Below are 12,675 nucleotides of genomic sequence, written 5' to 3'. Positions count from 1 at the left end.
ACTACAGATTTAACCGGGACTCAGTTCATCCTCCTTCCTCGGACTCCTGAGGACTTTTGTAGGTGTCTGGGCCGTACCATTTTAGTATGTGATTAAAAACAAAGGTCCCCTGACAGAACTTTTAGTATCTCTTACTAATACATTAAGTCAACGTGGTAATTGAAACAAGCTCACTTGTGTAGACCTGCAAATCACCAGATAAACTGGTGATCGCATACACAGGAGTGTCTACCGGAAAACTAAAAGCATAAGTTTGTACACCGAACGACTCGTTTCCTTGTGGCGGAGATGGACAGAAAAGTGGTGAGCTGCACTGGCACTCATTAGCTCGCCTTGCAATTGAGTTTTTGCCCCATCATATATGTTATTTGGTTTCATTTCGGAAAGCAAAGTTGATGGGGATTTAGCGATGAGGATTATATGACAAGCCCAAAAACAGGTGAACCCAGTAGGGGCTTTTCCAGACTTTTCATCAACTTCGTGAGTAGTATTTAGAAACATATATCAATATAATGAAAATAGTTTTGACTGAAAAATGAGCAGGGCAGTATGCAACACATTCAGTTGAAGAAGTATACTAACGAAAGATACAGGTAATATTCAGTCATTAACACCATGTTAATTTGCAAAGGAATCTATTCCAAAACATAACCGTACTAGTTACGGTCGTATACCACATTGAATCTTTCCTCATTCAGTGAGCCAGTCTACATTCAAAACTCTGCGTAGCCTGAGAAGTTAGAATGCATTATACAACTATTGTTAACAAAGTTTCCCATTCGCATATATCTAATGTTTTCCTCTTCTACAATGGGTGCACCAGGAACTGGAGGAAGGTTATGTAAATACAATGATGGCCACACAAACCGAAAACACCTAGCCTAATACTCACCTATTCACCTATTCAACAAAACAAGGTGTTGTAGCGGACAAACCCTCATTCGAGTGGTCTTCAAAATGCCCCTGATTCCTTAGAAAAATGCCTTCGTTAGAAAAACCTTACACTTACAGGACGAAATCCCACAAAAATCCCAAATCTCCTCACACTACCAACAATACATAAGTAGCTCAGTGGAAGAGTAAACTTCACCCGATGAGTGAAAATTCTATCTGAGAATTCGTTGCTTGAGGAGCCAGGCAACACGTGTGACCACGTGATGTGGATCCCGTGGTTGAAGGATGAGCGGCTCTATATCCTGTCTAAGTGCGAGTTAATCAGGCTGCTGATCAGCCACTTGTGGCCGAAGGGTTAAGTGTTCAAACTACCAGCCGGGAGGTCGCGGGTTCGAGACCCTTCGGAGTTTGGTGAGATGCGCACTGCTCATGAATCTCAATAAGGATGAAACAGCTGCACAGTGCTTCTTGGCTTTTCAGCATAGATTGGCTTCACTCACAGGATAAAATGTATGTATGTCAGAAACAGATTCCATGGAGAAATAATAAAATCATATTTGTTGCATTTTGATCGTTATCGTACTGCGGGACTGATTACTCAGCCCAGAAATGAACATAAACAGGATGGAAGAATGGGCGTGTGACCGAAGGAACAGAACTTTAGGTGGTTTCATGAAATATAAGTAAAAGAGCGTGGTTATGCTCACGAAGTCCAATGTCGCATCATGCCAATCACTAAAATATTAGCTGTCAGATGACATTCAGCACATATACATACATGCATACACACACGGAGACAGACAGACAGACAGACAGACAGAAGACAGACAGACAGACAGACAGACAGACAGACAGACAGACAGACAGACAGACAGACAGACAGACAGACAGACAGACAGACAGACAGACAGACAGACAGACAGACAGACAGACAGACAGACAGACAGACAGACAGACAGACAGACAGACAGACAGACAGACAGACAGACAGACAGACAGACAGACAGACAGACAGACAGACAGACAGACAGACAAGAAAGACAGGGGCCAATTCTGGCCGCAATACAAACTTGAATATATCACTGGCTTGGCTCGATTTTACACTTACGCGCCAGCAGCTCACGCGAGGGGCGAGATAGCTCAGTGATGAAAGCCCGAAATCGCTGACCGAAAGTTCCAAGGTTCTAAACCGGCCTTTGCCTTTCGACTTACCCTGTCTAGGTTTGGACAACCTGGCAGTATCCCAGCCTTCCTGCTTCCCTCGAGTGGCATGGCATTTAGGCACCGAAGGGGTGCTACAGTTGGACATACGTACACCAGCATGAGCCTTCCTGTTGCAAGAGTTTTCTTTCATCAAGCCATAAGCTCTTGAAGTTGTCATCGAAAAACTGTCGGTTAAACCGCTGATCTTTAGGAATCAGCTTACTGCCTTGAAAGCGCAACAGGACATCCACGTGTATGTCTGCCCCCTGATGGATGGCAGATTATGAAAGAATTACCGAAAGTCACCCGGTGATTGTTTCATATTCGGATGAAGGATTCAAGATACTTTGATGCTCTGTTATACCATCTATCAGCGTTCTATCTTGTGCCAGTTTGAGTGTAAAATGAATTTATATCAGTTCAAGAAATGATGGATGTAAAAGTTGCTGGAATCCTCAAGGATAGACTGAATATTAGGTTTGAAAATATCAAAAAAACCAACCGTTCCTCCGTGGCTTGGCGTGCAATAAAAACATTTCAATTTTCAACTAAACAAAGTCTTCAATCGAGTTTTGGTTGACCTGGTCGATAAACGGATTCTGGCGCATCTTATTCCGTATCAACAATTGAATGTGGCCCACTGCAGAGTACAATAGGGCTACCATATCGGTGACCGGCCAAGAAATGTCGCTTGGAGTTAGCAGATCAATACTTCACTGGGAGCAGACACGAATCGAGACACAGAGCATTTATTCTCCCATCAATTTCATTGGGGGGAGTCTAAATCCTAGTTGAGTCCCCTGATAAAAACCAAACCGGTGCTTAAACGAGTGGGGTTTTTAAATTTCGTACAGTTTGGTTCAATTGGGAAGTGAGACTGAAGGAAGCTCATGGACTACAATTATCTAATGAGCCCTGAGAATAACATTGAGGACAATCCAGCAATCTCGTAAGTACTCTCCAAGAAAAGCTATCATTGGGTTGGGTCTGCATGAATATTACACGATATTATTATGAAGTCAATCAAACGAGCGGGTTAAGAACTTTCTATGAAAATTACCTCAAACTTTTGAAAAGCCCAACAAATGTTTTGAGGGATTTGTTGTGAAATCCATTTTTATGTAGGAGACATTTTGCAAAGCTGGTTTGTTTTTCTTCTTCTGAGGGTCCCCTCCCCAAGGAGGATGTAACATAAAAGCATTTCATGCTGCCATTCCCCCTTGTGAAAACAATCCTTCAGTGACGAGGGAAATGCACTTTTGAGCCATTGTGGTTTTTGTAGGTCTGATGTCATGAACAGTGGCGATAAACTTCACGGCAACTTCAGCATGCTCTTCGTGACTAGATCTAACTCGGATATGAGGTCAAGTGAAACAAAGTACAGGCATGAGACACCCCCCAAATCCACTATAGATGAACCGGTGATGAGATAGAAACATGAGCAAAATCCAAACGAAAGGGCATATCACATCTTACCCATAAAAGCTCTCTGGAAAATTCCGGATACAGTCGTAATTACAGTCTTCGCCACTCATTCCGCCAAAAGGAATGCGTCCCCGTCGAAGGTGCGTTTTAGAGTACCCCAAATGACAAGAGCCTAAGAGTAAACTAACTTCAAGTGGAGACTTTCTAAACGGTGCCTCCTTGTTCATCCCCATCATTACTAGGGTGGGCACAAGATATCGGAGAACTAGAGGGATGGAATACGGAAGTGCATGCCGATGGGCAGGTAATGTTGAAAATCGCACTCAAATGACTCATAGAATGGGCTGCGTATTTCAGCTGATTTTTTTCGCGTTCACCGCCTCACCGAAAACGTGACAAACCAGTCCAGATTTCGTCTATTTACATGGGAGGACCACTCACGAAACAGTGTTATCTTATCTGATTCGCATTGTCCGTAGAGTTCCCGTAGCTGTCTTAATTTTGTCCCGTTACCAAGTAAACTCTGTTTGCATTGTGATAACGGAATGGCTTTCTCTTCCATCGCCAAAGAACGAACGACAAAATACATGCTTCTAGTTTGGCGCCATAAGATAAACTTCGTAAATGTTTGCCTACTACCTAGTTCTTAGTAACAGGTGTTTACCATTAATGCGGTCAGCCGGTATCACAGTTTCAAGCGCACATGTATCATCATACGCCACAATAAGTCAATTCTTCTCGGTTTATTATTGTGAATAATGAATGGTCTCTTGCTGGATTGCACTCTCACTGTAAGCAACCTTTTCACCCTTCGCAGAAGCTGTTGACGACTGTGTGTGAATTTCAGTGGATTCGAGGTGTAGCTCGCAGGGTACCGAAGCATTCGCCAACAAACTCATGTTGGCGGTGGTATATACATGCAGGTAGGTGCCACATGCGTATTGTAACTTGGAACAATATCCGCTTTCTTCGCAAAGGGGTAGCTGTAGGCTTATCTAATAATCCATACGTCTCAGTAAATTACATCAGCTCCGATAATTCTCACTGTTCCATCGCATTCACTGGCTTTACTTGCCATCAGCGAATATGTGAATTTGAGCAGAATGGTTGAACCTAGTACACGCATTGCACGGTCAATGGATGGAGTAACTGACTTATCTGGTAGTAACATTGGAAAGCGTTGGTTGATAGCTAGCTCGATAACTCCTTGGTTTTAAACTCATTCTGATTTGGATAGACTTCAGGTGGGGACGATCGGGCTGACCGTTCTCTGCTTGTACTGTTGTGCTCACTGCTTGTAGTTGTCGCCTGCAAAGAGATATTCAGGTGAATTCCTGTCCATACTCCCCTCAATATCCACTTAGTTTCCCAATAAATCATTATTGCAGGATACATACACTGGCGTAACCAAGTAGGAAGAAAGGGTCCTAGAGATTCGGGGGATGGGCTTACCCAACGATCCCCATGAGAGTTGAAACCGGTAGTGAGCTGTCATAGGCATCATAGGTACTACTGTAAGCAACAGGTTATTTCTGACAATGAAAATCTGTTCTCCGAATCAAACCCATTCACGTGTGGAAGCAAGGTAGCTCGGTTGGTGGAAGCTAGAATGGATGCCTATCGGAGGATACTATAACTGGCAGGCCGTTCGCGAAACTCGAATCCCGAATAACCTTATGGATAAGAACGCACACTTGTGTACCGATGAGCGAGGTACGAATCCTTAGGGTTTTTACTGGCTGTCAGTCACTCTCCTCATGAAAATTCGCACACCTCACTAATGAAGATGTAGCGTTCAGGTTGAGAAACATTGAGCTGGGATCACTTTAGCGATGCGGGCTTTATTTACTAAGACTTCACTGAAGGGGATTTACACCTTCAACTTGGCAGGACATACTACTCATAAGGTTGCTGAAAACCTCCGTCAGGCTATGTGACGTAGTCATATAATACACCATCTGTGACCCTGATCACAAAAGCCCAAACTCACTTTCGTTTACCTGCGGCTTGATGAAAATATCCAGCTGGACGACAGCTTACTTGCTTTACTTGCCATCAGCGAATATGTGAATTTGAGCAGAATGGTTGAACCTAGTACACGCATTGCACGGTCAATGGATGGAGTAACTGACTTATCTGGTAGTAACATTGGAAAGCGTTGTTTGATAGCTAGCTCGATAACTCCTTGGTTTTAAACTCATTCTGATTTGGATAGACTTCAGGTGGGGACGATCGGGCTGACCGTTCTCTGCTTGTACTGTTGTGCTCACTGCTTGTAGTTGTCGCCTGCAAAGAGATATTCAGGTGAATTCCTGTCCATACTCCCCTCAATATCCACTTAGTTTCCCAATAAATCATTATTGCAGGATACATACACTGGCGTAACCAAGTAGGAAGAAAGGGTCCTAGAGATTCGGGGGATGGGCTTACCCAACGATCCCCATGAGAGTTGAAACCGGTAGTGAGCTGTCATAGGCATCATAGGTACTACTGTAAGCAACAGGTTATTTCTGACAATGAAAATCTGTTCTCCGAATCAAACCCATTCACGTGTGGAAGCAAGGTAGCTCGGTTGGTGGAAGCTAGAATGGACGCCTATCGGAGGATACTATAACTGGCAGGCTGTTCGCGAAACTCGAATTTCGAATAACCTTATGGATAAGAACGCACACTTGTGTACCGATGAGCGAGGTACGAATCCTTAGGGTTTTTACTGGCTGTCAGTCACTCTCCTCATGAAAATTCGCACACCTCACTAATGAAGATGTAGCGTTCAGGTTGAGAAACATTGAGCTGGGATCACTTTAGCGATGCGGGCTTTATTTACTAAGACTTCACTGAAGGGGATTTACACCTTCAACTTGGCAGGACATACTACTCATAAGGTTGCTGAAAACATCCGGCAGGCTGTGACGTAGTCATATAATACACCCTCTGTGACCCTGATCACAAAAGCCCAAACTCACTTTCGTTTACCTGCGGCTTGATGAAAATATCCAGCTGGACGACAGCTTACTTTTCCCGGAAAACAGAAAAACGTCCCTGAATACGTAGTAGCTGGAGTCAAATGAAAAAGGCTAGCTACCTGTCAGCTACCTGTAAGGGCTAGGCACTCAATTCTAACTCGTAGGTGTCTGCGACTTTTCCAAGTTCACGTTTTGTTGAATATGGTCTTCGTAATCAGATAGCAGTCTCGTCTGTTAGTTCATTACGGTGAAGACTTTACTCTGAATCTCTCTGTCCGAAGGAACCCGTATTAGCAGGATTAGCGCATGCATTCCTCACTGTATAGTGGTCGCCACTTAACCTAGTTGTATGAAACTGCTTGCCTGTGCTCCGCCTCTCGTGCAGGTGATTCCCAACTCGTCATTTAGTACTGGCATTGCACGGGGTGCGTGCCCTGATGTTAACCAATTTTTGTGTTCCTGACCGACCTTTTATTCCCCCCTCAACTACATGGCTTTGTTCTTTACGTTAAAAATTATCAGTGAACTGATGATCGGACAAAAAAAGGAAACACACAAGGCATTTATTTCAGCCATTTGAATTGCAGGTAATGGCGCCACTCTTGATTCCAGTATCTGTGCAATCTCCTCCAATTAGAGGCGAGACATACCAGATTCGGCATTATTTTGACCAAACAGCAAGGGTGAGAACGGAACACCCTTTAACGGAGTGAGTTATGAGCGGATGATTCCGGAGGCGGGTGACGGTGTGCATATTCGGATGGGAAGTGACGTGTAAGTTACTTAGCACCTCAGTTCACTTCACCCTCTACGCCGTTTAATGTCATTTGGTCTACAAATTAGCAACCGGTCCTAGAGGATAGCTCCAAAATTCCAACAGCTGAACTATTTGGGAAACCGTTTGCTACTCAAAGATAAGAATGTGCTGCTGAAAAGTGCAAGTAATGAAACTTGACCTTAGAATGAGTGTGTAAGGAGATTCAACTGGATATTCTGCTGGTTTGTGCAAAGGAACGTTTTTCATTGCTGTGTGAAACGATGGGAGCCATCGGATAACCGGGGAGTATATTTTGCTTGTCATTTACCAAACAACTATTTGAAATAGAAGTGTTAGTACTTCCCTGGTTTCCCATCTAAAATTATCCAATTACAGATATCGAGGTGCAGTGCATCTTGGGCCGTCCACTGTATTCATTACTCATCGCTTCAGGGCCCATTGGTGACTGCTCATCCCGATTTAATGTTTTGGAACTACTTTACGGTGATCCAACCAGGTCTATTATCTGTTTTTCCGTCTCGTTGAAACATTTGACGTGCTGTCGACTGCCGGTTATCAGGTTCGGAATGACTTTCGAGTTAGCGTGACATAAGCACTGTTTTTCTCATCCCTGTCCGGATGTCTGGTCAACTAAAAAAGAATGGGCCTTCGGCGGAAGTGTAGTCAGTTCTGTGTCCAGTAACCCGATTCCGAAAAGCGAACAGAATTAATGTGGCGTAATGTATGAGCAAAAACGCATACCAAGCCTTTTTTTCATTGCATCAGGTGCATGCGTATTCTCGTTTATCTAAGACTTAGTTTGCTTGATAGCGGCTGTCTTCGGTTGGGAGCGAGCCGGCCGCACCATTAACCCAGATCAAAGCACCCCAAGCACAACGAACCAGAGCGAATTCCGAACGTGTTTCAGGAGCTCAGTGGTTAGAATGCCAATTTACTGACCGGAAGGCTCGTCGTTCGAACCCGACCTCTGCATCCTGACTTACCCTATCGAGGCTTGGGCAACCTGCAGCATCGCAGCCCTCGGGCTTTCCTCGGTTGGCATGGCCGTTAGCCACTGAATGGGTACTACAGCTGAACTGTTGTACTGTATTTCCGGATTCAATCTTTAACCCAAATACGTAACTGTCAAGCTGCTTATCGACATTCGAGTTGACTGCAATGAGTAATGCTTTATTGATCCCTCGGTAGGACAACGTTAGCGGGAGTACCGTGGCGCTGAAGGCAATTTTGCCGACGGTTGTTCAGGTGACTTATGCAGGACGTGTCCATGTGCATTGAACAAGGATTCGCGTACTGCTTCATGAGAGAAAATCGCTACCGATCTCCCAAGATGACTATCTCAGGATGATCACATAAAGTAACGTAGGAAAGGTAGTCATGTATACCCGAACCTTGTTTATGTGGAATATTTCACTCCAATTTCGAAGTGAGTTCTGTGATCAATGAAGCATGGATGAAATCGATGGCACATCCAAAAGCTTGATATTTCGATACTTTACGTGAGACACCATCACATCCATCAGATACAGCCGAATCATTGCTGACACTGATGGCCCACTGAAAAACCACCACGTAGTTTATCTGGTCAAAGTACAGAATGGAAGAGTGGGGACTTCGTGCTAGCCTGTTGCCACCATTCTAAGGTGCATACACCTCAAAACGCTTAGCCAGACAAACTGAAAACAAAGCCACTGGCATCGACCAGCCACCATGTCTTGCAAAGGTTCTGGCCAAGTGCGGAGGGTGTCCTTGGACCACATCCTTGAAGGCGAACCACACCAAGAATACCCCAACCCCTAGTAATACTTTTGCGCTCTTCTTCGGAGTCACACGTTATCCACCTTGAAGTGTGTAACATTCTGAAGAATGCAGAGAACAGTTATCGTCTGATTAGATGATCAGTTGGTATGCGCAGCACATAGCCGAACTACCACAGTTGATGATGCTGTATGTTTCCAACGACCAATTTACTCGCTCCGCAAGCAAATATGTCTGAAACCACCAACACTCCTGCTGGTCAAAACCGGAAGGGATCTCAGATCATCTGTCCAGAAATATCACCACCACACGGCCCTTGCCGTAGCTTCGTACCAACGATCCATGAAACATAGTGATACGTCTTTTTCACACCACGACTAACATCAATTAGCAAACGTGATTCAGGCCTTTGAGACCCGTACACTAACTTGACCATACATCGCCAGATTTAACAACTAAAGAGGTATCTAGAATTCTCCACGACCTCCAATCTCCTCGAAGTGAAAGGAGCTAGATATAGCTCAGTGATTAAGACGCGACCTCATTAATCGTAGTTTGAAACCAATCTATGAAACTCGAGTGCTCCTATCTGGGCTGAGCAATCTGGCGGCATCTCGTATTCATTCGGTGGCATGTTTGTTAGGAATCTAAATGGTGACTCCACAACCCCAAATGATTCTCTCTGGATTGTAAGGGGTACGTTATGAGACTGTATGTTTTGAAGCAGAACTTTGCACTTTGAAGATGCTAGGAGCATGCTGAAAGATGGTATGCTGGTGGTCAGTCTATTCAACAGGGCTTGTGCTTGGTGTTCAAAGGTGAAGACATCGTCGTCCACGTACTGTAGATCGATGAGGTTCTTACCAGCAACCGCTTGAACACCGGGGGTCTTGCAGACCTTACAACATTCGTCTCATTAGTTCATCATTGAGGGACTGAACCTTCGTTCCGGACGTCACATCTTATAGAGTTCACCCAGAAAATGTGAATGTAAGAACCGGATCGTCTATAAAAATCTGACACGTCCCCATTGAGCAGGTGTAGTCATAAGCGCTAACCAATCGACAGAAGCGAATTAGCAACTGAAGTCAAAGAACAAGATCAAGGGTTATCTTTACATATGGAGTAGCTCTAAACCCTGACGGAGTGCGACGCAGAATCTACCTGATTGGTGCTCACGGGTCAATGATTCACGTATCGCTGTAAGACGACGAAGTAACAATGACACCGGAAACTTTACTACAGGGGGGCTTATACATCTGAGGTTACCACATTCACTGTGAGTACCCTCATCAAAGATGGACACTATTATCCGCCCATTCCAGTTGTATGAGACGGCCTCTTTCTCCTAGATAGAGGCGAATAGACTAGACGGGCACCGACCCATGAATTCACCACCGACTTGAAAAGAGCAAGTGGCAATCCATGGAGACCAAAAGAACGACGACGTTTGAGTATCTATACACATTTGGAAACATCGCAGGCCATAAGGAGCTCCACGTTTTCTTCACAGACCGGCTTCACGGATTCGAGGTAACAGACGGCCAACTGAATTGTTGTGCGAGATATTCTGTCCATCGGTTCAAACTGAAGGACCAGGAGACTATGTCTCTCATATCGCTGTGCGCTGAGCAACCTAGAGTGATAAACTCTGCAAGCGTTTAAGTGAAACCACCTACTGCAGCTCAGTAAGTTAGACATATGCACGAACTGCCAGTCCGTTTGCAGCAGAGTCGAGACTCTTTCGAGTAGCAATGCCATGGCGGGAAACGGTTGGCCTTTGAGATGTTTATCTTCAGTCCAATTCGCCGCGAAGTTACCAGCCGATATAACATTAATTTAGCACCGGTTGCGAGCAGTGAAATCAACACTAACAACACCCCACGCACGGTTTCCCATAAGCAATTTACTGAATTTGTGCGGGGATGTTGCAGCAGCAATATTCAAGAGAGGTGCTTCCAAGTGAGACTTTTAATGCGACAACGACTTTGACCGCATCTGATAATGGCCCTTCAACCAACTGAATATCCGATCCATCCTAATGGACTTAGGAGGGGGATAAAAGAACCCGAGGTCGGGTGATCTGGCAACAAACAGTTTGTGGGTGGGTGAGTAAGTTTAAGAGATGCAAGTTGCATCAACTCAATGATTCAAAAAATGGATTGAACGAAAATCAATTCCGGACAAAGTTCCGGTTAATTTGAATCTATGGACCACACCAGGATGACTCAGCCTACTAATGTTCGCTAGTAAAAACGCTAAAGATGTAAACCCTTCGTACTGTTAGTCAATACGTGCATATTCGACGCTGCCGACCCCGAACTTTTTTAAGGCTATTATGAAAGCGTAGTCAGGAGAACGAACTACGCAACACAGACCTGACCACCCGGACATGCCTGTCCAATGAGGAGAGATTACTGCTAACTGACGGTACTGAGCGCGGAACGAAACTTGTTTCAGACATTACGCCACCAACCGATTAGCAGTCTGTACAGCGGGCTTGTTAGCTAGCCAGAAATTGTTCAGCTGTAGCACCCTTCCGGTGCCTAGCTGCCATGCCACTTAAAGGGAGCACGGGGGCTGGGACACAGCCAGGTTGCCCAAGCCTAGACAGGGGTAGAGTTCAAACTGCGAACGTTCCGGTTAGTAAATTCGCGCCCTTAACCACTTGAGCCAACTAGCCAGACATTCAGCTGTGCATCTGCTGAAGTTTCAACGAAGAACAAAGGCAAACTAGAGGGTTTGAAATGAACCAGCTGTCTTCGACGACAACTCTCGTGCATTTCGTCGGAGTGACATCGCTTTTCGAGATCCACCATGCCCAGTTGTTTCACTGTTAGTTCTCAGCAGAAACCTAGTTTGGTGAAAAAACTACGAGAGCTGATTAGACCACGAGGGTATTTATTCATCTCGCTTGGGGCACTTACAGGTATTACTGTCGAGATTTGGAGGACATTTTTTCTGGATGTTTTTTTCGCCACATCAATCGGCCTCGAACCCATGAGGAAGCAAGACCGGGGCTATCTTTCACTTTTGCAATATGCTTAATTTGGATGCAATGCACTATCTAGAAATTTATTTTCAGATATCCTTAGTCACACTTGATAAGTGTATGGATTCCTGGAGGTGGATAAACGACCCGAGGATGCGCCTTAGTCACCCAAATTCTGGTGGAACTCAAACCGCTCGACACCTCAACGACAGCGATTCTAAGCATTTCTCTACTTTCGAAGAGTTGTTAGTCCTTCAAGAAGCAAACGGTTCTTTGAATACATCACAACCTCCCTCTACACCGATGTTCCCCTGATATCCAGTGTCTCAAATATCAACTCGGAGCTTTGTGCACTCCATAAATCCGCGTTAGTTTTGGTAGAACAGGCACGATTGAAGGTGTGACCACAATCCAGTAGTCGGGGTGAAATCGGTTTCAACGTAGTTCATAGCCCTGTCAACGGTTATATGTAATCCGGGATAATGATAGAACGATCCGCATTAAATATAGATGCCCAACTTCAACCGACTACGATACAATTGGCTCCTCATAACTTGAATTTCAGTTAATTTACTCAATCGAAGGCTGTTCGACTAGCTGAAAACGTTAGCTAGTTCTGCCCACCCTAACCTGTTCACACGAGGATAATTGGCGATTTC

General features: G+C 44.7%; 1 protein-coding gene across 1 annotated transcript; it reads left to right on the top strand.

Annotated features, from left to right (window-relative positions):
- Nucleotides 1-2,370: 2,370 nt before the first annotated feature.
- T265_11403 (hypothetical protein) lies at nt 2,371-8,244 on the top strand (the record flags this gene model as incomplete). The annotated part of the gene is made up of 2 exons (XM_009178048.1): nt 2,371-2,406; nt 8,077-8,244. The coding sequence occupies 2 exons, from the start codon at nt 2,371-2,373 to the stop codon at nt 8,242-8,244; spliced, it is 204 nt and encodes a 67-aa protein (XP_009176312.1).
- Nucleotides 8,245-12,675: the final 4,431 nt, after the last annotated feature.

This window comes from Opisthorchis viverrini (genome assembly GCF_000715545.1).
Source record: "Opisthorchis viverrini unplaced genomic scaffold opera_v5_494, whole genome shotgun sequence".
NCBI classification, from domain to species: domain Eukaryota; kingdom Metazoa; phylum Platyhelminthes; class Trematoda; order Opisthorchiida; family Opisthorchiidae; genus Opisthorchis; species Opisthorchis viverrini.
Note: the sequence above shows the minus strand (reverse complement) of the source record. Positions and strands in the feature narration are given on the sequence as shown.